At 37.9% G+C, this 26,940-nt stretch overlaps 3 protein-coding genes across 3 annotated transcripts; 1 reads left to right on the top strand and 2 right to left on the bottom strand.

The window, feature by feature from the left end:
* The first annotated feature begins 4,692 nt into the window (after positions 1–4,692).
* LOC132098081 (neurofilament medium polypeptide-like) lies at positions 4,693–8,267 on the top strand. The gene is made up of 3 exons (XM_059504203.1): positions 4,693–5,745; positions 6,538–6,662; positions 6,737–8,267. The coding sequence occupies exons 1-3, from the start codon at positions 4,744–4,746 to the stop codon at positions 7,737–7,739; spliced, it is 2,130 nt and encodes a 709-aa protein (XP_059360186.1). The 5' UTR covers positions 4,693–4,743; the 3' UTR covers positions 7,740–8,267.
* A 3,455-nt stretch (positions 8,268–11,722) lies between these two features.
* LOC132098080 (neurofilament light polypeptide-like) lies at positions 11,723–14,647 on the bottom strand. Its single transcript, XM_059504202.1, has 4 exons — positions 13,548–14,647; positions 13,196–13,320; positions 12,725–13,044; positions 11,723–12,445 (listed from the first exon to the last, which is right to left on the bottom strand). The coding sequence occupies exons 1-4, from the start codon at positions 14,571–14,573 to the stop codon at positions 12,180–12,182; spliced, it is 1,737 nt and encodes a 578-aa protein (XP_059360185.1). The 5' UTR covers positions 14,574–14,647; the 3' UTR covers positions 11,723–12,179.
* Positions 14,648–15,635: 988 nt separating this feature from the next.
* Positions 15,636–25,417, bottom strand: LOC132098079 (NACHT, LRR and PYD domains-containing protein 3-like). The gene is made up of 7 exons (XM_059504201.1): positions 25,307–25,417; positions 23,895–24,015; positions 19,462–21,294; positions 18,716–18,889; positions 18,027–18,200; positions 17,763–17,809; positions 15,636–16,970 (listed from the first exon to the last, which is right to left on the bottom strand). The coding sequence occupies exons 1-7, from the start codon at positions 25,329–25,331 to the stop codon at positions 16,447–16,449; spliced, it is 2,898 nt and encodes a 965-aa protein (XP_059360184.1). The 5' UTR covers positions 25,332–25,417; the 3' UTR covers positions 15,636–16,446.
* Between the last annotated feature and the right edge of the window lie 1,523 nt (positions 25,418–26,940).

Below are 26,940 nucleotides of genomic sequence, written 5' to 3'. Positions count from 1 at the left end.
ATACACACTACTGTACAGACGGACAGTAAGACACAGAGGACAGACACAAATGCTTGTTTCAAGGTCTGATCGTTTGAAGAGACATTTGATCATAGAAGATCATAAAAACACATGGAACATCCACAGTAATGCTATCAGATCATGAGCTATTGATTTGGTCTCTTGTTAGTGATGATTATTAGTGATAGATCATTAGGTTGCTGCTGTAGTGATTTGAGTTTGAATATGAGTGTGAAAAGATCAATATAATTATCATATCATGAGGAGTCACATTTTACTCAACCTGAAATAAGTGTTCACTGTAGGAAAACATAGCTACCGTAGCTTTCAGAACTCAAAAGGTTCCTCTTTAGACTTTATTCAAACTACGCTGCAAAATATCTCATTCTGAACCTAACCTTCCTGGTGTCAGACAAGGGAAATCATCAACACATGCCTGTCTACATCTCAATGGAATAAGGTTGAAAAGCCTAAGAATAGAGTAAATCTGTCAAACGTTGTGCTGCTTCTGCTCATGATCATCTCAGTCTGATCTGAAGAGTCTGAGAGGAACGTTTCAGCACAGATTATGGCAAAGTCTCTAAGATGCTTCAAGAGACCTACCTGCAAAGCAACAGTACTGTTGTAGGCACTTGTGTAAAAATGCTTGTCAAATGAGGATACTGTCAAAAATAATGTCATAAATAGATTTTCTTTATCAATTAAAAATTGTATTTACTAAATTAAATCAGCATTTGGTGTGACCATCCTTTGCGTTTAAAGCAGCTTTTGCCCTATAGGTGCACCTGTGCATAGTTTTAGATAGCTTCGCAGGTTTCTTGAAGCATCTTGGAGACATTGCCACAATTATTCTGGACTGAGTCTGTCTCAGTTTATTCTGTTTCTTCTTGTTGTTTCAGACAGACTGGACAATAACCAGAACAGATCTCTGTGTGGTGCACTGGCTGTCGACAGAAAAAAATCTCATTGGATTATTACAATTAATGTTTGGACATGTAAACTGATATTTCCTACTGACACTCTACATCAAACGATAGAAATAACTGACTTAAAACCATTTTTAGCCGGTGAAAATACATTTTCTAAAAATGCTGACCACCACTGTATATAGCCATATTATGAGAAAGATATCTGTAAACAGTTATGAACAAATCTGTAAAAGACAATAATAAAGTCTTATCTTTGCATATTATATTTTGTGTCAACTAAAATTATAATGTTTCCATTTATTTACTTAACACATTGCCTAATGCATAATCAACTTGCACATCTAATCTTATCTGAATATTGTTACAATTTATTCTTAAGGGACCATCTTCTCCTGTTTTTATTACCCAGTAGTTCGTTTTTGATGATGAGAAAATGATGTTTTGCCTACATTATAGGAGCACATTTCCCCACAAGACTAGTAAAACATGCAATCACCCACAGTGTTGAGCAGCTAACGGTCCTCACGAGGAAAACAGCTTATTAAACAAGCTCAATAATATGCTGATGAAAATCTAAAAATGCAGAAACTTTATACTAGTGTTAGTGGGATATAAAATATAATTGCCTTAGTACACAAACATTGCAGAGAAAAACCAAATGTGTGTTTTGTAATGTTATCTTTCTCAGTCTGACACGCTTTTGTGCTCGGTGAGTATTTAGAGCAGTGCTGCAGAGGGGCGGGGCTTGTCATTGTGTGGACGACCTGAAGGAAGACCGCGCGCGTGAGTCTGCAGGAAAAGAGATGCCGGATGAGAGGAGAGAGATGCTGACCACCGGGGGAAGAATCTGTTCGCTTCCGCTGGGTTTGAGGGAGAAATGCAGTATTCAAACCACCACTGTTTAACCTCATGAACACCTTGCGAGCGAACCAAAAGAGACTGGAATAATGCAAACATCTTTCTAGTACCATATATTTATGTTTCTCAGCGTAGAAACCATTTATTTTCTCCTCCATTGCACACAAATACACCTCATGTAGTACTACCTGTCTTACATGCCTGTTCTGTTGCTCCGGTAATCGAGCTGTGTTGTGGTTCTCTCTGGCGCTGACTCAGCATCTCTGCAGCCCGCTGTTGGCTCGCAGCCTGGGCTGAAGCATCGCACTAAGCAATCAAAGCACTAAAAAGCATGACTGTGCAATTTTATAACCGGAAAAAAGCTACTTTGTTGAGCCTTACAATTACATTCGAGCGTCTAGTGTTCCACTGCGGCACGCGATTCCCTTTCACGAGATCAACAGGAGTCAGAAATATGAGACGGATGATTCTAAAGAGGATGCTCATACAGCTAGATCAACAAATTATACATATCATAATATATAGGCCTACAATATTCATATTTAAACTGAAAGTCAATGCATGCTTGCTGTTGTATGTATTTATTTATTATTGTATGTATGTGTGTGTGTGTGTGTGTGTGTGTGTGTGTGTGTGTGTGTGTGTGTGTGTGTGTGTGTGTGTGTGTGTGTTCTTGTTTTTGTGACATATCAGGACACAACTCTGTATGATGACATGGGTATGACACAGGTATTACAAGGAGAGGGTGACTTATGAGGACATAACCCATGTACCCATTTTTCAAAACGCTTATAAATCATACAGAATGAATTTTTTTGAGAAAGTAAAAATGCACAAAGTTTCCTGTGAGGGTTAGGGTTAGGTGTAGGGCCATAGAATATACAGTTTGTACAGTATAAAAACCATTACGCCTATGGGATGTCCCCACTTTTCACAAAAACAAACGTGTGTGTGTGTGTGTGTGTGTGTGTGCTTCCATTATCCAAGAACTAAATCTGGATGTGAGCATCATGTCACTAGCATTTCCTTTTTTGATTGTCAGGTTCATATTTTCTATTGATTACCTATAATTTGTATTGATCAAGTTCCTTTGTGAAAGCTTCTCGTAACCTCTGACATGTGTACTGTATTTCCCATCATGCCTCACTGCTGATTTTACTCACCATGGCTATTATCTGGTTCAATTATTTAAGTGCATGGTAAACTGAAGTTTTTTTGGGGGGGGGGGGGGGTAGTCTTATTATCATCATCATATATTAATATCACAACGTCTAGGAGATTTGCACCCATGCTAAACTTCTTTTGGTATACATTTACATTAATATTCAAGATGCGTTTTGATCCTCTGGGAACCTCCTTCTGAGGAAGATGTAATTATTATTTTAAGAAGGCTCGTTTATTATGCATTGGAGTGAAAAGACTCCCATGTGATCTGTAAAATTGATTAGAAAACTTCTTATAACCTTGGTACTTTGCTGCATTATTGAAAATTCCTGACAACAGAAGCCAAATCCTCGGTGCATCAGCTCAGGCAGACAGCTGAATGGCTTTGCCTTGGCATGTGCATCGATTCAAGAAAAATGTTATTATGCATGCAGTTTTAAGAGTACAAAATAATTCAGAGACTAAATAGAATATATATAAAAAATTATATAGAATTATTTGTCAGCCATGCTTATTCAAACTAAAACCAGCAGTTTATTAACAACGATGATCAGTTACAGCATCTTAAATTTCCCTATATATTTTCATACATTTTAAAGTCAAAATAACCTTACATTATTATTAATATGTTTTCATTAACTTTATGTTCTTGTGTATTAGATTTTAGTTTCTTTTTATTTTTTTTTATTTTTTTTTTGTAATGTAGTGCTGTGTTGTTGGGCCTGTGATAAATATTTATTATATTTTGTTCACTCGCTTCACCTCTCTGTAGAAAATGCATTTTGTGTAGCCTATTTGCATTGCTCTGCATGTGCAATAAACCTGACTTTGCTTAAGTTTTGCATGCATAAAAATACCAAAGATCTTTAAAATGAATCCTAAGCAAAATTTATTGGCAAAGAAAGTTGCACATGCAAGGCGTTTAATTTGCTGGTTTGATCCAAAGGACAGAGCTAATTTAGAATAGGGCAAAATGCAAGTTCTACACAAGGACTGGAAAAATGTATTTCTTCATTAAATAATGGTGGATCAAATAAATATTCTGTACTCAAAACAGCATTTTGAAACCATTTTGAAATCTTTTATTTCACATTTTATTTTCACATAAAAATCACAACGTTTATAGAAAGATAGATGATTTTAAAAGAACTTAATAAAATGTAAGCATTAAATCAGATTAGATTGATTTTCTGGAGGATCATGTGACACTGAAGACTGGAGTAATGATGCTAAAAATTCAGCTTTGCTTCACAGGAATAAATTGCATTTTACAATATATTGAAATATAAGCCATCTCTTTTAAAAAGTAATAATTTTCACAATATTACTGTATTTTTGATTGAATAAGTGCAAAGAACATTAAACATATCTTATTATATTTTATTTATCCAAACCTTTCACAGACACAATACACGTTTAATCATGTAGATAAAGATTGCAACTAGAGTGAGCATATAAAGTCTAGCTGCTATAGGATAAGTGATTTAAAAAGAGAGAAAAAATGCAGCGAGTGCACTGAATAACGTGATACATCTAAGCCTGTTTTAATGATGCAGAAAGTCACAGCTTCTTGACTTCAACTTTTATACAATTTTAAAAGACCTCGACTCACTGGGGCATTGAGGTGAATTGCTGAGCATCACAACGACCCAAAGTCCTCCATCTTCATCGATTTTTCCGAGGGGAGGGTGCTGCTCCTGCCTCGTTGACAAAGTAAGGCGGCGTATAAATAGAACCGGACAGAACGCAACCATGCCTTCACCACACCACCAATTCACAAGCACCATTCACCATGGACATGATAGTGACCTCCCGCAGAAGGGCTCTGGATACACGGAGTATCCGTGCGCCGTCCTCCACTATGCGCTCGTGGGCTAAAAGCAGTCCTCTGTCTTTCAAAAGATCCACAAATGTGGCCGCATCCAGGGCTGCATACGGTCCTGCGGTGCTCGCGTCTCCGGAAGGCTTCGAGCTGAGCGCGGCGCTCAATGGAGATCCGGTGCGCAGTAACGAGAAGGAGCAGCTCCAAGGGCTCAACGACCGCTTCGCCAGCTACATCGACAAGGTTCGCTTCCTCGAGGAGCAAAACAAGCAGCTGGAGGCAGAGATCCAAGCGCTGAAGCAGCAGAACTTGTCACATTCCATACAAAGCGATGCGTACGACCGCGAGCTCCAAGACCTGCGCAGCGCCCTGGAGCAGCACCACAAGGAGAAGGCGCAGGTGCTGCTCGACACGGACCACATGGATGAGGATCTGCAGCGGCTCCGAGAGCGCTACGAAGATGAAGCCAGGCTCAGGGAGCACATGGAGGCTTCGATCCAGGGTATGAAGAAAAACAAGGATGACTCGCTTCTGATGAAGCTGGAGTTGGAAAGGAAGGTCCAGGCGCTCGTGGACGAAATGGACTTCTTGCGGCAGAACCACGAGGAGGAGATAAGCGAGCTTCTGGCTCAGCTTCAAGCCGCGCAGGTGCCAGTGGTGGAGATGAGGGACCTCCAGAAGACCGACATCACCTCTGCGCTCCGGGAGATCCGCGCGCAGCTGGACGGGCTCTCCTCCAAGAACCTCCAGCAGGCTGAAGAGGTGTTCAAGTGCCGCTACGCCATGCTGACGGACGCCGCGGAACACAACAAGGATACTATGAAGTCCATACGGGACGAGATCGCAGACTACCGCCGTCAGATCCAAGCCAAGAACATTGAGCTGGAGGCTCTTCGAGGCACCAAAGATTCATTGGAAAGGCAGCTGCATGATATCGAAGACCGCCACAGCACCGACGTTTCCAGTTATCAGGTCAGTTTCAAAAAAAAGAAAAAAAGAAAAGTAAATGCATTGTAAGTTTAACTTCAAATTTTAAATATATAAATATTAAAATTAATAAATTAATGCAAAAATAAAATACACAATTATGTATTTTGACGCATAGTTTTATATAAAAAATAATTACATTTAAGTTAATTTAAATCCTAAAGAATTCAAATGTGTTCTCGTTGTTTTATGATTTGAATCAGATCTGGAAAAAAAAACTAAAACAAATCCTGCTGCACTAGTATGATGTAAGAGTAAACAGCGCAGTTATGCGTTGCGCAACCACTTGAAATAATGGCTTTCGGATGCTTTTACGTAGTTTTCATGATATGACGAGAATGTTTTGTTCTTAGTGTGCGTTTATTTGCTGATTCAAAGGCACATGGCTGTGTTGCAAAATATAGGATAGCCCAAAAATGCTGCACACTAGGATTTAAACCGCAGCCATTATTTCACAGGTGGTTTGCGCACTGCGTGCGTAATCATGCGCAACGAGCAGTGCGCATAGTTTTTACTAGCGCTGCAAGATTTCATTTTAATGGCCCGTTGACTTCGTTTGAACCAGACGTGGTATAATTTATAAAACAAGTTCACCAAACGGATGTGGGGTGCTGCACTGGGAACTAAAAGAACCAAATGAGAACTTTAATATAGTTGTTTATTAAACGCTGTTTAATAAAAGTGTACAGATTATTTTAAAATATTTTTTATTTCTTGGTTAATTTTAAGTGCAATCTAATTAAGTTGTGAATGTATTTATTGCATCTTCTTCAACAGGAAATGATTCATCAATTGGAAAATGATCTGAAAGGAACAAAATGGGAAATGGCTCGTCATCTTCGGGAATATCAAGATCTGCTCAATGTCAAGATGGCACTGGATGCTGAAATAGCAGCTTACAGGTAGAGCTGTGCTCCTATTTGCTCTATAGCATGTCATTGAGTTGATTAATGACTCTTTTCTCTCTCAAATATAGGAAACTGCTGGAGGGTGAGGAGACGCACTTCCGTACCATCTCCGGAAGTATTTCAAGCCCCATGTTTGCCTACAGCCAGCCGAAAACCTCTAAGATCAAACATAAAATAGTTGAGGAGATCATCCAGGAGACCAAAACAGAGAGTGACCTTGACGATGATCTGGCTGAGGTGGCTAAAGAAGTGGAGGAAGAAGCTGGTGAGGGTGAAGAGGAGGAAAAAGAGGAAGAGGAGGAAGAGGTTGTCACCACCAGTGAGGCCAAAGTGAGTTCTGCTGCTCCTGAGGCTGAAGAAGAGGAAGAGGCAGAAGGAGGAGAAGAGGAAGAAGCAGCAGAAGAGGGAGAAGCTGCTGAGGAGGAAGAGAAAGAAGAGGAAGCAGAAGAAGGTGAGGAGCAAGAGGAGCAACAAGTGGTAGTGATTGAGGAGACAGAACTCTGCGGTGATAAATCTCCATCAGCAGAGAAAGAAGGCAGCGAGAAGGATGAAGAAGCAAAGGAGGAGGAGGAGGAGGAGGAGGAAGGTGGTGAAAAACAAGAGGCCGAGAGTAAAGAAGAAACCAAAGATGATGAGGAGGAGAAAGAAGAAGCTGATGAAAAAGAGGAGACCAAATCCGAAGGAGATGAAGAGAAGAAAGAGGAGTCTGGAGGAGAGGAAACGAAGGCTGATTCAGAGAAGAGCGACAAAAAGAGCGATTCAGAAGAAGTTGAGAAGAAATCACCAGAAAAGGAGAAACCAGAAAGCCCAGTAGAAGAAAAGCAGCAAGAAGAAAAGGAAGAAGCCGTTCCCAGCGGAGACCAGAAGAGTCCGGCCAAAGAAGAAGTCAGTCCGAAAGAAGAGGTCCAAACCAGAACAGTGGAAACCATCACCAATGGAGACAAGGAGAGCAAACCTGACACAGAGAAAGAGAAGAAGTCCGAGGAAAAGCCTGAGGAGAAAAAGAAAGTCACCAAGAAGGTGGAGAAAGTCAGTCCACAGGCAAAGAAGGAAATCAAAGGAAAAGACTGATGCAAATGACTTTGACAGGGAATTAGTTATAATCAATTGTTAGAAATAATTCTATTTGATGCAAACAGCGTTTGATGCAGCTAGCAAAAATAATTGCATGTGTGGTAATGATTGACTTGCATGTGTTGTCTGGAGGGATGTACTGAGCCATGCTGAGCCGTCGCCACTGAAACACAAACTATAGCGCGTTTGAATTAAAGTGCAAGTACATTTGTGCTGCTAAGGACTGGAACGAGGAGAGATTTTACACAAATGAGAAGTTCTACAGCAGTTGTATGGCAATAATGGTGCTATAATATCATCACCCGCAGGCGCACTTTGAGCTCTAACTGCATTTCATTATTTCAAATGATATGATGTCTTTCTTGTATACTTCTTGCCTTAAGACATAATGCACTGACTCAATGATAAGATTCGGTTTGTTAACATGAAACACAACAGCTGTTAGCAATGATACTGTGAAAGCTAAAGGTGCTGCTCTTTGCAATATCACATCACTCAATAAAAGCCCATCAAGTCCTTACAAAACTCCTAGTGTGTTTGAATCTATTCTACTGAATACTGCAGTTCAGAAGCTCAGGGTTGATTTTTGTCATGTTGTTGAAAGAAGTCTCTTATGCTTATCAAATACACTGTGAAAACGGAAAAATTATTGCAATTTAAAGTACTGTAGAATTTTCTGTATAATATAATATATATATTATATAATTAATATATAATTAATTCCTGTGATGGAAAAGCTACGTTTTCAGCATCATTACTGCAGTCTACGGTGTCACATGATCCTTCAGAAATTATTCTAATATGATGATTTGCTGCTCAAGAAACATTCCTTGTGAATGTTGAAAACAGGGTTATTAGAGTTAACAAAAAAAATTAAAATAAGATACATTTGAATAAAACAATATCAAAGGCAAATTCGTATTTTTGTTTAGTTTAACTATAAGTAAAATAACAAAAATAAATGAATTATAAATAACAAGAACTACAGATGCTTGTTTAAAAAATAAAAAAAACCTAATGTAATAAAAAGATTAAAATAAAAAAAACTATATAATTTTTTTTATTAAAGTGATAACAGGAAATATATAATCCTATCTTATTAAAAAAAAAAAAAATATATATATATATATATATATATATACATATATATATATATAAAACTATAATAGTATATCAATAATACACTGGAAAACAGTTACTGTACGCTGCTTAATATTTTGTATAGACCGTGTTTTTTTGCCATTACACTTCCAGATTTATTGAAATTTGTAACATTATAAATGTCTTTGCTGTCTCTTTTGACCCATTTAATGCATCCTCGCTGAATACAAGTATCAATGTCTCTTAAAAGAACCAACTAGCACAAAAATTTTCACAAAAAAAGTAATTTCATGTTGGAAAGTTCACACATAAGCCTTAACATTTATATTTTGTCACAAAGTCACAACTCCAACACACAGTTAACACAGTTACTTGTCTTACTGCTTTCACAAACTGCTTCCTGCATAATAAAAAGATTAAGATTAAAAATTTTACATGATTACAAGGTTATCCTTGCATTAGAAGATAAAGTCCTTTACATGTAAACTAAGATTAATAGTTGGACATAAAACCTTCATTTTGGGCAAATGCAAAGAATGACAGCTAGACCGAAAAAGTGAAGCATGACTAATCTCACAAACGTTTCATCATGACATAGACATTAATCACATTGATTTTCTCAAACAAGACCAGTCTCTATCCCCCTCCATTAGTGTGACTAGACATCAGTGTGTAGCTCTCAATTAGGATAATGGAGAACATGTGCTGCACTGGCTTGTTAGAGCTTGAGCCAAGTGCTCTGGATCATCAGGTAACCGAATTTGTCGCTGAGGGGGCAGTAATTGGATTTGCATGCTTCAAAACACTAATTCTGCAATGCAAATGTTAAATCAATACAGATTTGTGCTGATCACTGGGTCTGGTTTGGGATCACAACTAGGGTGACTGTGGCAGGACGTTTGGCTGACACACTTAGTGCACAGTGGTTATAGTTCATGGATGAATTCTAATAGGGTTCAAACCAACAACTTTCAGGTTAACAGCTCAGATTTTTTTCTGCTCACCTCATGCATGCGTGCAACTATGTGGGAATCCAAACTGTGCTTTCTGTGGATTCTGCTCTGTGCTGTTGTTCAAGTGCTGAATGTGCACAAAATGGTCACATGACATCACTCTACTGAATCACTTTAGTTGAGCTCTGAGGTTTCTTGCATTATATTGATTACAGCTGTCATGAATAAATAATCAATGCACAGCTGTACTGGAGTTGATGGCTGCATACAAGCAGACTGTAGTGTACCTGATTGAGAACAGGTAGTGCTTGGAATAGCACTGCCTCTGCAGTATGCAATATATATTGTGTTCAGTATGCACATTTTCTTTATGCCTTAAATATATGGATTACCTTAATTGTGCAGCAAACAAAAGAGCACACTATATGGGATACTGCATCCCACAATGCATAGGGTTTGGACTTTCATTTCTGGCATTACAAATGATCCGGAAGCAAATTTTAATGATTTAAGGCAATAGTTCACCCTAAAAATAAGTTGTGCCTGAAAATTTCTTCGCCCCTTAGACCATTAAAGATATAGGTGAGTTTGTTTCTTCATTGGAGCAGATTTGGAGAAATGTAGCATTACATCACTTGCTCACCAGTGGATCCTCTGCAGTGAATGGGTGCCGTCAGAATGAGAGTCCAAGCAGCTGATAAAAACATCACAATAATCCACACGTAACCCACACCACTCCAGTCCATCAGTTAACATCTTATTAAGTGACAAACTGAGAGTTTGTAAGAAACAAATCCATTATTATGGTGTTTTAATTTAAAACCTTTGCTTTGGGCAAAAATACCAGTGCATAATCGATAATAGTGCTTCCTCTGTTGTCCTTTCACATCAAAATCCATGTGTTTTCACTTGTGAACTGTGTTTGGTCTGTTCAAATTTCTCTCCTGATTCAGACAAGATGACTTTTTCACTATAGAGAAAGTATATATATATATATATATATATATATATATATATATATATATATATATATATATATATATATATATATATATATATATATATATATATACACACTGTATATAGGGCTAAAAGGTAAAAACGGCTTAATAACTGATTTGTTTTTCACTTCACAAGATTTTAATTGATGGTCATGTAGATTTATCAGCTGTTTGGACTCTCATTCTGATGGCACCCATTCACTGCAGAGGATCCGTTGGATCCTCATATACAAACTCATATACATCTTGGACAGCCTGAGGGTGAGTATATTTTAGCAAATTTTCAAGTTTTGATGAATGATTCCTTTAATAAAAAGCTAGATGCCACTCCATGAATTATGCATGCCACACAACCTGATTTTTTCTATGTCACATAATACCATAGCATATATAGAGGTTTGAAATCTTGAGATATGCAATGGCTTACACTAATAACTGTCTAATATTATTCCAAGCAGCTAATCCCATTTGTAGTGTCCATTGTCAGCCCAGCAACACAGTTCAATAAATCCACTTCAGAAACGTTGTTGAAATAAAAGATGAAAATCTCCGGTTTTATTCCTTGGTTTCAAATTTACAAAAAAGAAAATATGAGCTGACTAATACACTTATTCTATAGTTGCTAATGAAATAAAAGATTACTAATTAAAGTATCTAGAAGTTAGCAGTTAGCAGGTAAGAAAACCGTTCGCTTCCACAGCTCTCAAGATCTGAATAACATAATGAGAATCAACGTAATATTTGGCCTTTTCTTAAAGAGGCAGTAAACTATTTTACAAATATGTACCAAATCCTATAAACACATGAATTCTAAGATGCTTTTAACCTTTTAAGTAGTATTTAACATTTTAACCATTACATGAACTTCTAAATGAAACTGAATTGTATACTGCACAGAAAAACAACAACAGAGCAACTCACCAAGTTAAGGAGGTTTGTCAAGTTTTTATTGGTAGGCAATGAACCTTTCTTTGAGGATTTGGTCTAAGGCATTTTGAATACTAAGCACACTTGTGTTATCATAGGCAGTTGACAGTGTGATTAATGCTGAAGGCATACAGACACAATGCTCAAAGAATATTATTTGCATTTCAATAAATAAAATGACAATCGTAACAACACAAGCAACAACACAAGCAACCTGCAATCACAACTTTCCTGCCAAGCGCAAACGTTAGGCATGTCTTCATGCATAGGCTACTCTTTCTTCGGCCGAACTCTATGGTTGCATTTATTATTCTTGTCTGCGTATATGGTTTGCTTTTAATTTGAACTGAATCTTAAATCAAGCAGCAGGACACAGTGAAGTTGTGGCATGTGTGAGATAAATGCACAAGGTTTGATCACCTCCAGATAGCACCAGGGGGTTTGGTTCGGTGTGTTTACTTCTCTTTTGGCTTGGCCTTCTCATCTTTACTCTCTTTCTCCTCTCCTCCTTTCTTTTTCTCCTCTTCTTTTCCAGCGTCATCCTTCTCAGCCTCATCTTCTTCTTTACCTTCACCTTCTTCTTGATCCCCTTCTTCACCCTCTCCTCCTTCCTCTTCTGCTTCCTCTCCCTCTTTTCCTTCATCTTCTTCCTCTTCTACTTTTCCTTCGTCCTCTTCCTGTTCTCCTTCATCCTTACCTTCTTCCTCTCCTCCCTCTTCACCTCCTTCTTCACCTGTAAAAGAGACAATAGGGTACAAATGTCAGCACTGCAATAGGACCGGGTGTTACAAAAATTATATTTAGCATTTGACTATATGTTAAAAACATAAAAAATCTAGTTATCATCAACTTTTCTCACAAAATGAGGGAAAATTAAATAAAACCATTTAAAATTACTCATTTTTATTTATATGGACCAATATAGAATAATAAATCAACAGTGATTTAAATTAAATGAAAATAAATTATATACAATGTATAAAAAACAAATGATCCTCACCCTCTTCTTTTTCTTCTTCCTCCTCCTTCTCACCTTCGTCCTCTACTACCTCCTCCTCCTCTTCCTCTTCTTCTTCTTCTTTCTCTGGACTTGCCCCAGCCTCCTGTGCCTTGCTGGCGTCAATGATTTCATCTGGTGTGGCAGAGTAGCTCATCAGTCTGGTTCCCAGAAGATAGGGGGCGCCAGAGGTCAGACTGGACTGAACAGAGAACACAGGACGACCGAAAGAAGGAGTGGCGGTGATGGAAGGAGAAAACACGCTGGAGATCCCACCAATACCGCCCACATTGAAGCGTGTTTCTTCTCCTTCTAGAAGCTTCCTGTTATTATGTAAACAGACTCATATTCAAGATATATTTATGTTTGAGGTAGATCAAATGTCAAACCATATTGATTGACCAATTTTTATGGCCTTGGTTATACAAATTCTACATGTCAGTTGCAACTAAGTTGCATGCTGATGTTACTAACCTGTAAGCAGCAATCTCAATGTCCAAGGCCATTTTCACATTGAGAAGGTCCTGATATTCTTTCAGGTAATGGGCCATTTCACTCTTCATGGTCCTTAGCTCATTCTCCAATTCACTGATGTTGTCCTGTTAGGGGGAAAAAAAGTATGTAAAGATCAAAGTTTAGCTTTTTGTAAAACAGAATTGCAGTGTTTAGCTTCCATGTAGTTAAATCACTGGGACATGGCCCTAACAATGCCAAGGTCATAGGTTCAATTCCCAGGAAAAGCAAGAACTGATCAAATGTGTACTATGAATGCAATGCAAGTCACTTTGCCAAATGCATATATTGTACATGTAGTTATCATTCTGACCTGTAGGGCGCCGATCTCTGTGCTCTGTTTCTCCTCAACCTCTTGCAATTGTCGTTCCAGAGCTTGGTTCAAACCCTGGCATGCTTCGATCTCCAGGTCTCGAGCTTTCAGGAGGCGACGATACTCCCCAGCCTCATCTTTAGCGGTGCGGATGTTCTCCGTGTGTTTGGCCGTGTCACCCGCCATGGTGCTCACCTTCCCACGGAACCACTCCTCCGCAGCCTGGATGTTCTGCTGCGCCAGGCGCTCATACTGACCTCGGATATCTCTGAGAGCTACAGAGAGGTCCGGTTTGGCCACTTCCATCTCAACGGACACCTGGGCACTGTATTGCACCTGGGCTTGGAGCTCAGCGATTTCACTTTCATGGAGCTTCTTGAGGAAGGCCAGCTCATCCAGAAGATTGTCAGCCCTTTTTTCAAGCTCACAGCGGGCCAGTGCTGCATTGTCCGCCCCCTTCCTGGCATCCACAAGCTGTCTTTCGGCTTCCTCACGGGCCAGGATTTCTTCTTCGTAGCGACCCTGCAAGGCCTTGAGCGCATCTTCCAATTGGTCCCGCCTTTCTTGAGCCGCTTGACGCTCCCTACGGGCCTCATCTACAGCTGCACGGAGTTCCCTCGCCTCTTGCTCATACAGCCCCCTGAGACGGGAGGGTTCGCAGTGCCTCTGGCGCAACAAGAGCAGTTCTGCCTCCAGGGCACGGTTCTGGAGCTCCAGGCCATGCACGCGGTCAATGAAGCTGGCGAAGCGGTCATTAAGGTTCTGAAGTTGAGCGCTCTCCTGCGTCCGCACTGCTTTGAACTCTGAGCTCAGCTGAGTGGCCTGGCTCAGGTCCAGATCTGGTGATGCAGCAGAAAGCTGCAGACCTGCCGAAGAGGACAGAACCGAGGCACGGGATGGGGATGAATAGGTCGAATAGACGGAGCGAGAGCGACTGCTTCCTCCGCTGAAGGGCATCCCGCTGCGTACTACCACCCTCCTCCGCTGCACAGACGGTAGATAGGGGTTGTAACTCAAGGAGCTCATGTTTGTTGAAGAGAGAAGAGAGCAGAGACAGTTTCCGCAGTGCTGCTGCTGCTGTGGAGAGAGGTCTGCGAGGATGCAGCAACACTGGCAGGGCTTTATATAGCAGGCGGCGAGACTCTGACGCAGAGCTTTTTACTGACAGCATAAATAGATTACCTTCCAGTCCGGGCTGGGATGGGTTCTCGGGGAGTGGAGGGGGAAATTACAGAAATGGATTGGCAATGCAATGCAAGAACGAATGAGAGAGAGTGAGCACAGCAGAAAGGGCAATCAGGACAAAGATTTCAAAAGCTTGTGGAGGAAAAACACAAGTCATAGTGTGGCTTCACTGTACTGTGCTAACAGGGGATACAGGCCACAAGGAGCTGTTTTAACAAAATCCTCTTGTATTATTTCCTAGTCGTTTTCAGTCTTTAAACTGTTTCTGGCACTGAGATTTAAAATCTTCATAATATTTTCAAATTTTTAAAATGTAAAGTCGGGTGTAAGTTGTTTTTTAATAGTCTGTGTAATTGTGTATATTCAGTTGCATATGCCATTGAAAGCTCTCAGTCACCAGGGGCCCTAAAGGCAAATCCACTATAGACTAGATATAAACATTAAACAGAAGCACTAACACAAGTAAATGCTTCTCTCTAGTGGTGGTTGAAAGTATTGTGACTAAACAAATTAAGATCACAGTTGCAGTCATTGCAGAATCTGAAACCTGAATCCTTAAAAAAAAGGGTTCATTTAAAGCAACATTTCAGCCCAAAGGCAGATGCAGCAGGCAGAAGACAAAGTAATGTTTGAAAATGAGTTTATTGTACATATATATTACACCTAGGCTCAATCTGAACAGAAACAATTTTAAAAAGTGTCATTACATCAAGCAAAGAACATGCTGATGCTTTTAAGCAGTATTAAATCCCAGAAGACCTTAAATGGAAACAAATGTGATCTTTTACTGTGCATAAATTAATAAAGCCAAAATATATATATATATATATATACACTAGTAAACCTAAAAGAAATTACAGTGAATGAGGACAGTAAGCCTAATAAAAAAAATTTATGTAGTTAAAAATTTAAATAACATACTTCATCAGCAAAATCTGAAAATAACTATCCCATAAATTGTTTCTTGTGCTCAAATATCATAAAAAAATAAGCTTATATTTAAGGATGGTCCAGCCAATGTGCAATTCTAGTCCTAACAGGGCATTTCAGGACACTGACTGTTTCTATGGCAACATGAGTCTCTAGTCAGTGGCTGTATTTGCCCACTTCCCTACTGTATAGTAGGCAAAAAAACAGCATGGGACAAAAGAAGTATGTAAAGAATAAACAAAAACTAGCCAGAATATATGTTTCTGAAGTGTGCATACAATGGACATTTTACTATCCCATGAGGCCACAGAAGATGTCATGTGTCAATGACAACATGGCAAATGTATTACATCCAGATTACACTGATACTACACATTCATACTACATACAATGTACTTTGCTGTCATGAGTACCTACTCAAGAGAGTGTGCGATTTCAGATGCAGCCAGTGACTTCAATTCATTATATGCTCTTTTATTGAAAAGGTGGGATGCATTTCACCATATTTCATCTAATGCCCTCATTTATATATCATGCTGATATTGTGGGAAAACCTAACTCTGACTCATTAAATATCATATATATACAAATACACACACATATACATGCAACAAAAACAATAAACATAAAATACAATTAAACTTTGTCTGTAAACAATTTTAAAGCATAAACATTTTTTTGCCCACTGACAAACAGCCATCTAGATTAACTTCTCTCATAATCTAAACATAAAAGAAAATAAATTGCTGCTACAGTTTTGCAATTACTAATGTTAGGAGGCTGTTCACCCTGACAGAAACACTGAACCATAAACTGCAAACCCAGCGTAGAGTGGTTCAGTAAACTTGGTTTTAAAGGTATATATGTGTGTGAGAGTATGAGTTTCAGACACGTCGTAAAAGGACACAGTGCCGGCCAGCCTATCCAGATACACTGCTACTCTGTTTGAGGGTTTTGATGGGAAATTGGCATCTGTTTTCTTGTTATCGTGCCAGGCACTATATCCATCAGGGGTACAGAAAAGACTCCAGGACTTACCATTCCACCCAAATCTGCAGTCATTCCCTCTTTTTTTCCCTTTGTTTTCTTTATACGTCACTGCAGCATAAGCCCCCCCGCTCCATTCAAGCTCCCAGTAAGAGCGTTCAGACAGAGTTTCTCTACACAGAACCTGCTCCTGGTGCTCAAATCTGTCTGGATGATCAGGATATGGCTGCTCATCTTCCACATGTGTTGCCTTTCTGTTCTCCTCAGACAGAGCAAGATGAGCGTATGCAGTGTTTGGATCCAGCGTGAGATCACAGGCATCTGAATACAAGAGAAATTAGACAAAAAGACAGGGTCATAACCACCATAAACATTGATTGTGATGTTTCATTAATGTAAAAATGGCCGCATTTTGGGCCAAAAGCGAGCATGCTAGTGCATTCCAGGGCCTTGAAGAACATAGACAAACCTTATATGACTATAATAGTGCATTTATTTGGTTTCATATTTGTTCTGTCTCTCTCGTGTGTTTGTTGATACCGGACTTCTGCATCCACATATATTTCATAAATTATAATATACTCCTTGTTAACTCAAATAACTTAGATTTTCTGTCTGTGAGCTGCCTTTGTTGCTCTGGCTGAAAGTAAAACAGCATGCTGACACAAATAAATAAATTACTTTTTTTTCGCATTTAATGTAATAGGACAGATCAGATCTGACATGAAGTGAAGTGTGTGAACCAGGGTGTTCACAAAAAAGAAAAGTCCTCGAGTCAGGATTCGAACTCTGGATGCCCATAGTGCAACGACGCTGTAGATCAGTGCTGATAGCCACACATCCAATTTGTTCCCTAATGTTTACATTAACTTAAGACATAACCAGCTTCATTTATGATGGGTATTTTGACACATGAGTGTGTGTATTTGACTGATCTTTCACAATGAAGTAAGTAGGAAAATGAAAGATACGTTTGGTGCATGTGCTTCAGGTGTTTGTTGTCAGCATGCAGGTGGAGAGGAGCACGTGCTCCACACTTTGAAAACCCCTGACATAGATCATACTAATATATGTTAAATGTGTGTGAGTACATGTGAAAGAGAAAATACCTACATTTTTGTAGTCCTGGTTTGATTCTGAAATCTCCAACATGGTCTGAACTATAAAATACAAACAAAAAAGTGTTTTTAAGACTTTGTTATTGTTTTTTTTTTTTAAACAAAGAGATGGGTCAATAATTATCAGAATCAGAAAAAATCTGAATCAGCATCAAAACAAAGAGCTGGATCAACATTTACTAGGTGGAGATGGCAAAATTAACTATTTACACACTTATTTTTCTTTCTCTCAAAAAATTTGCCATAAAGCCCAACATACTTGAGTTTTTCCAGTTTGCGATCTGGATTTTCTAACAAAGCAGAAAACATCTCGACTCCTGCTTCTCCTGGGTGATTGTAGCTCAGATCCAGCTCTCTTAAGTGTGAAGTGTCTGAATCGAGAGCAGAAACCAGATGACAACAGCCTTCCTCTGTCACCATACAGCCAGATAACCTAGAAGAATAATTAAAAGTGAGATTGGGATTTCTGGTTGCATAAGGACTGTATTAGAATATCGAATGTTATGATGATGATGATAAAAGAAAATACGTGTCAATACTGATGAGTTTATTGAAAATTTATTCTGGCAAAAATCATCAGAACTTGAACTTAATTAAAACAAAAAGCATGTTTCAGAGATGTTAGTTTGCTGTTATGTCTCACACACAGTATGCATGATGTAAACATACTATGCAGCCTACATTATCTAGCCTTACACACATTCGCCTGTCTGAACACAAATACACTTATTGGTCGGTCCACTAGGTATCAACAGTCCCAGCTGGTTTTTTTAAGTAAGCAAAGATAATAGAAAATGGCCATAAAACAAATGGAAGAAGTTCAGAAGTTATTTGTGAGTATTAGGAGGATAACACAACTCAGTGCTGTTCTCTGCTGGTCAAGTGAAATATCACAAAGCAGTGCACTGCACACATAAAGACCAAGCGTACTCCAGATATTACTCTTACTTCAGTTTCTCCAGCCGACAGTTTGGACTCTTCAGGCCAGCACAAATGAGCTGGACACCAGCGTCCTGTAGGTCATTGTTACTCAGGTCCAGCTCTCTGAGGGGCGAGTTTAATAATTGTAGAGCGGACACCACGATTTCACAGCACTGAACTGTGAGATTACAGCAGGCAAGACTGAAAGAGAGTAAAACAGTTTTAGTTGATTTAATGGACATTTGCAACAGGATGTTAAAAGACAATGATATATATATTTAAAACGGAAATAATTAGTAAATTTGTAAAACAGTTCAAAAGATTGGGGTCAATATATTTTATCTTCTTGCTAAAATAAATGAACATTTTATTTAGCGAGGATGTGTTAAATAGATTTTTATTTTAAGTGATCTTTAAAGACTTCCATTGTTAGAACATATTTTGAATTATTTTTAATAAATGCTTTTATTAAATACTTATACATTTTATTCATCAAAAATCCTGAAAAAAAACATATCTCTGGTTTCAAAAAAAATATTGAGCAGCACAACTGTTTCCAAAACTGATAATAAATCAACATATAAGTATGATTTCTGAAGGATCATGTGACAATGAAGACTGGAGTTGTGACTGGTAAAAATTCAGCTTTGCATCACAGGAATACATTATATTTGAAATTTATATTTATGATTTTTTTTTCTCAGAATTTCTGATCAAATAAATGTAGCCTTGATGAGCAATTAATTTGAAGCAAATTAATATTTGACTCTCACTTTGCTTTTCTGCAGTTCATCACAGCTGGTACCAGTCTCCTTCTGCCCTCATCTGATGTGTTGTATTTCATGAGGTCCAGCTCCTCTAGAGCTTCGTCTGACATCTGGAGCATGTAGGCGATCGCTGAGCAGTGAGACGGAGAGAGTTTATTCTGTGTGTCTTCATCTGATTTCATAAACTCCAGAATCTCTCTAACCAGAGTCTGATCATTCATCTCCAGCAGACAGAGAAGAAGGTTGATGGACCTGTCAGCCGAGAGACCCTGTTCCTGTTTGATTTTGTCTTTAATGTAAGCTGCGGTTGTCCTGATGCTCTCAGAGCTCTTCTCGGTGTGTGTCAGCAGACCCTGTAGGAGTCTCTGATTGGACTCCAGTGAGATCCCCAGCAGGAACCGCAGGAAAAGATCCAGGTGTCCATTCTCACTCCGAAGAGCCACATCTATTGCTCCTTTATGGAAATTTGGGAGCAAATCAAACACTTTCATTGCATCTGGAGTGTCATTTATAAAGCTGTAGAAAACATGAAACGCAGCGAGAAACTCCTGAAAGCTCAGATGTATAAAGCAGTATATTTTCCTTTGATGAATCACAGCAGATTCCTCCTTAAAGATCTCGGTGCAAATCCCAGAATACACTGTGATGTCGATAGCATCTATGCCGCTCTCAATCAGGTCCTCCTCATAGAACATCACATTGCCCTTCATCAGCTGCTTGAAAGCAAGTCCAGCAAGTTTCACAATCTTGTCTTTGTTGGACTGCAGGAGTTCCTCTGGATTTCTCTCACTGGATCTCTCCTCATACTTCTGGTTCCTCATGTTCATCTGAGTCAGCAGGAAGTGGATGTACATCTCAGTCAGAGTTTTAGGGATTTCTGCACTCTCATCTTGTTTCAGGAGGTTCTGAAGGACAGTGGATGAGATCCAGCAGAAGACAGGTATGTGACACATGATGTGGAGGCTTCTTAATCTTTTAATGTGTGAGATGATTCTGCTGGCTTGATGCTCATCACTGATTCTCTTTCTGAAGTATTCCTCCTTTTGAGAGTCATTGAATCCCTCAATTTCTGTCAGACGGTTGATGTACTTGGAGGGGATCTGACTGGCTGCTGCTGGTCTGGAGGTGATCCAGATGAGAGCATTGGGAAGCAGCTCTCCTCTGATGAGATTAGACATCAACACACCCACTGATGAAGACTCATTCACATCAGAAACACTCTCATTTTCTGAAAACATCATTTTAATTCTGCTTTCATCCAGACCATCTAAGACAACCACAACTTTACACTCCTCAAGAATCTTTGAGTCCAGATCTTGAAGTTCAGGATGAAAGTCCACCAGAAGTTTGTAAAGACTGTATTGGTCATCTTTAAACAAGTTCAGCTCTCGAAATGAAAGCACATACATGAGATCTACATCCTGATTGGCTTTTCCCTCGGCCCAGTCCAAAATGAACTTTTGCACAGAGACTGATTTTCCAATGCCGGCGATGCCGCTAGTAAGAACAGTCCTGATTTTGTTCTGCTTTTCACATCCCGACAGAAGTTTAAAGATGTCGTTGCAGTCAATTGGAGTCTCTTGGAGCATCTTGTAATTTTTCTCCTTCTGTAAGATCTCATGTTCTTCATTAACCCTTTCACTATCACCCTCTCTGATGTAGAGCTGTGTGTAAATGCTGTTCAGGAAGGTTTTATTCTCTTGTAATTGAATTCCCTCAAATAAGCTCTCATACTTGCTCTTCATGCTTGTTTTGTGTCTCTTCTTGAGGAAATCAATTGTTACAGTGTTGTGGGGAAGAGAACCAGGACTGGATTTAGACTGAGCACCTCTCTCCACACTGAAGAAACAGCAAGAGAAACCACATTTCTTGATTACAATCTGAATGTAGATTTAGTGGAGTAATTTTACAACTGCTTTTATAAGTGCAAAATATGTAATTCAATAAACAATAATACAATATAAAATAAAAATAAATAAAAATAAACACCAGATATGTTTTTATAGCTTGTTAAAATTGCCACTTTTAGGGTATAAGCCAAGATGTGCCATTTTTATGTATGTCGCTTTAAATGCAAATGAGCTTATGCTCTTGACCCCCTTTCAGAAGAGGGCAGAGCTTCAAGACCTCAAGCTCCGGCATACAAATAAACATTACACTATTAGTACAAGCCTGTTATCTTTACAGAAAATGTACTCGGTTTAAAAGTCAGTCATCTGATTGTACTGTGCATAATAAATGAGTGTCTTCGAATTACACAGACGAGGAGCACAGGACAATAAAAATAACGACATAGCTGGGCTCTTAGTGCCTTGGCATGCTATCACAAACTTTATAAGTCCCCATGGTGATCTTTGTTTCCAGTTGGTACATTAAAGTATGTGACAAACACATCTCCCAGAAATAATTTAACCAATCAGATTACAATTTCGAAACTCCTGAAGTATTTCCAGCTAAGTGTGCCGTATGCATTAGGCGTTCAGCCAGAGGTCTGTGGGCATGACATCTGAGGCTGAGACTGCTTACAGAGTGCCAAGAAACTCTTTCAGGAAGGCCATTTGGAAAACAAACGTGTGATACTGTACTTTGTCTGGAGCTGACTTTTGCGTACGACGCATTGGTATTGATCTCTAAACATATAGGGGACTTTTTTTAATTTTGTGGATATTTCCTACGAAAATTACATTTAACCACAGTGTCCTCAGCGGCTTAGATGGACGGAGTCTATAGAGACTCCTAGGTTCATTGGTGATTCCCAACCATAGACTGCATAAAAACATGGACATAGTGTCCATGACGTCACCCTTAGGATTATGAAGAGCATTTTTGAAGCTTAAAGTGGGCGGAGCCATTCATCGCCATCTTAGCAGCGCTTCACCACACATCACTCCCAGATAATTGAAAATGGGCAAAGAGGCAGGATGTGGGTGGAGCTGGTTGCTGAAGCCACGCCTACCTACCTCGACGCTGGTGAAAGCAGTGGCAATCTACCAGTAATTCAAGTGGCCACGCCCTTAATTATGCAGAACTTTTAAGGCTTAACATAATTTAAACAGATGAGTTATAAAAAAAAATTAACCCCCCTCACAGTTGTCATGGAGGGCAAAATTAGATAGACCAAAACCACTCTTTGTATCAGTCTATAACCCTTTTTTTCTGCTGTAAAGTTGGGCATTTTAACATGGGGGGTCTATGAGATTCACTCCCTTTCGGAGCCAGTCATTAGCAGTCAATAAATTGGAGTTTAATTTCAGTTTTGTGTTGGTTTCAAGAGAGAGACCAGAAGGTTATCGCTTGATCCCAACACACAACACTTGCAATGCATCATAGCACTGGCATTGTATTTCTCCAGCAGCTAACAAGAAAACAGTAATGGCAGACTGCTGCTTCTAACTCAGGGCTGTGTCTATGCTAAGAGGACAGAGAGAGTCACAAATGGGCAGGACTTTTTTCCTATGGTGACATGTACATATGTAACTGCTCGTTTGGAGAGACTGTTTGTGTATTATTGATTTAAACAAAGTGTAAAGTAACGAGTAGAAAAAAATTAAAATGCACAACAAACAAGTATGGAGATTTTTCTCTAAAAATAAAGGGTGCACACGGTTGCTAGAAAAAACACAATCACTACTTAGCAGTAAGATGTCTGTATGCACAAAGGCACAGATCCCTAAACAAGACCAAATCTTCAGATGAACTTTTTTTGAAAAAGCATGTTTTTAAATTTGAAAAAGCTACTGACAACTACACCACGTTATGTACGAGAAACTGCAAAAGACACAGACGCAAGTGAAATGTACAAAACATGGTGACATTATCAAGTAAATATAATGGGCGACATATTGCATCACCCAAAATTATTGAGGTCATGTACATATATTGCGCGATAAGTCGATATACTGATTATTGCGACATGCCTAATTATTATGATTAATTTGAATTGTTAGGCTTTCTACACACAAAAAAAAAAAAAAAAAAAAAACAGAGTAAATGCAATGTGGTTAATGAGACCCAAAGTTGATTTATACAATGTTTTTTTGTATAAACCAATGTAAAGTCTCTTTATTCTGTTCAATTTGGTCACAGAAAGAAGTTTGAGCTTTGAGTTTTTGTTCTCAAAGTGAACCAAACTTCTGCTTACATCTTAAAAATGTAAAACAGCCACCCAAAAGTCCACCCACCACCGTCTCACAAAATCCTATGGGAAACACCCTTAATATAGCTCATTAAAAAAAATATCAAACAGCAATATACTGTGTACAGTTACTTGATTTGAATGTATTTGAGCATATGTGACAACACTGACATATCAGGAGTTTACATTTTAATTGTCCTATATCATAACTGGGAGAGTCAACAAAGGAAATGTATACTCATTCAATTAGTTTCTTTTTTGCCTGTATAATGCAGTAATTTATAGAAGCAGCGCCTAGTCTTACCTGAGGTCAAAAGGCACTGAGCTATCACTGAAGTCAGGATGTGGAACGATAAGACTGTTCAGTGACACACCGCTGGGTTCTGGAGATCCTCTTCTCCGTCTCTTCGCCTCTCCTTCCATATCTTTCAAAATGTTAGAATATGTCAACCACATGAAGTTAAAACAAATTCTATATAATAAATAAATATATTTAAGATTTACTTCCTATAGTATATCAAAAATTTTCTCAAACCCTAGTACCAAAATTTAGAACAATTCCACTAAACACCTAAATTAAATAGGCTATACCAAATTTAGATAATTAAAGACCTAAAATTCTACACTGGAACAGGGTTATAACCCTTTTTAGTCTAATTTAAGCTCAGTAATTTTTTGTAATGTTGTTATTAATTATTGCTTATTAAGCAAAATGACAATTCAGATTCTGATCCCAAAATTTATTTTAATATCTAAAGAAAGCACTGTACTATATATCCATAAAATAGAATGAAATAAATAGTGCTGTCAAAAGATTAATCACATCCAACATAAAGGTTTTTGTTTACATAATATATGTATGTGTACTGTCTATATTTATTATGTATATATAAAAACACACACACACACATACAGTATATATTTTGAAATTTAGATATTTATATTCTTATATTTTATATTATATATAAATATATTTAATATATGAACAGATTTTTCATATATATATATATATATGTGTGTTTGTATTTTCATATACATAATAAACATACACAGTATACAGACATATATTATGTAAACAAAAATTCTTGTTTTGGATGCAATCAATTGCAATTAATCGTTTGACAGCACTAGAAATAAATAATACAATGAAAGAACCCAAAAAACACTATTTTCTTTTCTATTTTTTTAATTATTATTATTATTATTAATGCCAATGTACCTGTATATAACACTGAATAAATAGTACAAAACAGAAACTTTAACACAATTAATTAAAAAGATGAAATAAATGAACTTTTATTATTTATTTATTATTATTATTTATTTTATTTGTCAATATGCGCTGTCAAATGACGTTCACATTCTCCACCTCCATTGTGTTTACAAAGCCATGAACAAACAGGTTTTTCTTGTTACGTGCTAAATCTTTTTGAAGACATCTTGAAAAGTTTAGTAAATTAAGCTTAATAAAAAAAATAGTATTTTTAAAACGACAAAAAAAAAGTTAGAAAAAAAGGATTTTAAAAACGTCAAAACTGAAACAACTATTTAGCGATTAAATTCCACAATCTGCCTCTACCATAAGAGATGGCGATACAACGTAAATATGTCACTTTATGTAAATATTTACAACAGTGCATCGTTTCAAATGTGACATTAAACAGATGTCTCCGTGATGTATACGTGTGTTATCAGACAATGAGAAAACGAACTTACTGTGAATTTCTATCACTCTTTTCATCTTCAGTCTGTCCAAAACCAAACGTCGATGAAAAACAGCTTTCAGTCTGTTACTTTCGCTTTTGGCCTTAGAAAGGGTTATGAGCAATCGACAGGTAGCCTATCGTCACTTCCGCTTCTAATATAAGACTCTTCACCTTTGCCTGGAGCTGTTTTAATTAAAATAACTTCAAATGAAATGTTAAATGATCATAACCGATGTCCATCATATATGCCAAATAAAATATAAAAGTTTGTTTCTATTTGTATTCTTTACACTAATATTCGGATATTAAAACTAAATAAGCAACACAAACAACTATAGCTTAGCTGATTACCTTAACCCTTGTACGACATTATGGACATTTTTCAGTTTGGATTTTCTTTTCTTTTTTATCATTTTGCCTGTGTTAATGCCAACTGCATTAATGTTGGCACATGTATGTTGGCAAGGCTTCAAAATTAAAATGTTTTACTATTTTTTACTGGTGCCATTTTTTCAAGTTTGGCATATAAAGCAAATACTCGCTTTATTCTTGTTTTCTGTTTATGCATATTTATGTCTATTATAGAGACATAGACCAGATAGCACTGTCCTGATAGGCTGTGTAAATTGGGAAAAACAAAGTTGACCTGAATGAGTAACAAAAGACTCCTAATCATTAACTCTTAAACGCATACGCTCCTTAAAGAGGAACAAGTTTCACAGAAACACTGTTGTTGTGATTTTAGCTATAGTAACATGAGAGTTTGCATTGTGTGTTTGTGAATTTGGGGTGGAGAAATGAAGAGAGAGGTGTGTCTGTATGGGTGTTGATTTCAAATATCAACAGTGTTTCAACTGAGAATTTATACCTCTCTTCAGTATTTCTAGTATTTGCTGTTTACAATTTTTTAGAACCATTCCAATGCAGTAACATGTAAAGGAATAAGAAATCAAACTGAATACAAATATTCAGTCATCCTATAGAATTCCCTATGCACTCAAATTATATATGTATAGCAAAGTCCTAATCCCAGTTGAACACCTCTGGTGTGACTTTAAATGCTTGAGCCAAAAACTCATCACCAAACACCAATGACTTGTATATACACTATATGGGAAATCATTTGATTAAGATGATTAAGAAAAGCACAGCTCGGATCATTATTCAGTTTGTGACTTCAGAGCACGTTTCATAATTCTTTCTTTTCAGATAGAGGCTTTGGAGTGCCTATTGAGAATCATTTTACTAAGATCAGCACTTCGGAGCTGGTTCACACTAATTACATTTCAGCAGCTCTAAACTATACAAATAACAAACTATATTATATATGCACATTGTAGTTTGGGTGTTGAAAAAATGTTTGAATCTCTTGCATTATACAAAGTTTATCTTCTGGAGGCACATTCTGAATATCACACAATTGATCATGCAAAAATTGGAGACTGGCTTCAATCAGCAACCTTTAACACACACCAAAATGATGCAGGGCACATATAGAAGTGAAGCTTTACATAATATTTATTAAGACAGAACTGTGAAAAATTATCAATTTTCCTACTGAAAGATATACATACAACTACAAAATGAACAGAAAATTACCTGTTAATGTGTAATACAGTGAAGTTACTGTCATTTTGGCACAGA

The sequence above is a fragment of the Carassius carassius genome, chromosome 21 (assembly GCF_963082965.1).
Source record: "Carassius carassius chromosome 21, fCarCar2.1, whole genome shotgun sequence".
Classification (NCBI taxonomy): Eukaryota; Metazoa; Chordata; class Actinopteri; order Cypriniformes; family Cyprinidae; genus Carassius; species Carassius carassius.
The sequence above is the reverse complement of the archived record's forward strand: the minus strand, read 5'-3'. Positions and strand labels throughout refer to the sequence as shown.

Coding starts and splice junctions, on each gene's coding strand:
- LOC132098081 (XM_059504203.1), top strand. CDS start 4,744: ATGGACATGATAGTGACCTCCCGCAGAAGGGCTCTGGATACACGGAGT. Junction 5,746..6,537: donor CCGACGTTTCCAGTTATCAG/GTCAGTTTCAAA, acceptor CTTCTTCAACAG/GAAATGATTCATCAATTGGA. Junction 6,663..6,736: donor GCTGAAATAGCAGCTTACAG/GTAGAGCTGTGC, acceptor TCTCAAATATAG/GAAACTGCTGGAGGGTGAGG.
- LOC132098080 (XM_059504202.1), bottom strand. CDS start 14,573: ATGAGCTCCTTGAGTTACAACCCCTATCTACCGTCTGTGCAGCGGAGG. Junction 13,321..13,547: donor CAGAGATCGGCGCCCTACAG/GTCAGAATGATA, acceptor TCCCCCTAACAG/GACAACATCAGTGAATTGGA. Junction 13,045..13,195: donor ATTGAGATTGCTGCTTACAG/GTTAGTAACATC, acceptor ACATAATAACAG/GAAGCTTCTAGAAGGAGAAG.
- LOC132098079 (XM_059504201.1), bottom strand. CDS start 25,331: ATGAAAAGAGTGATAGAAATTCACA. Junction 18,890..19,461: donor ATGAACTGCAGAAAAGCAAA/GTGAGAGTCAAA, acceptor ACTCTCTTTCAG/TCTTGCCTGCTGTAATCTCA. Junction 16,971..17,762: donor CAAACCAGGACTACAAAAAT/GTAGGTATTTTC, acceptor TCTTGTATTCAG/ATGCCTGTGATCTCACGCTG.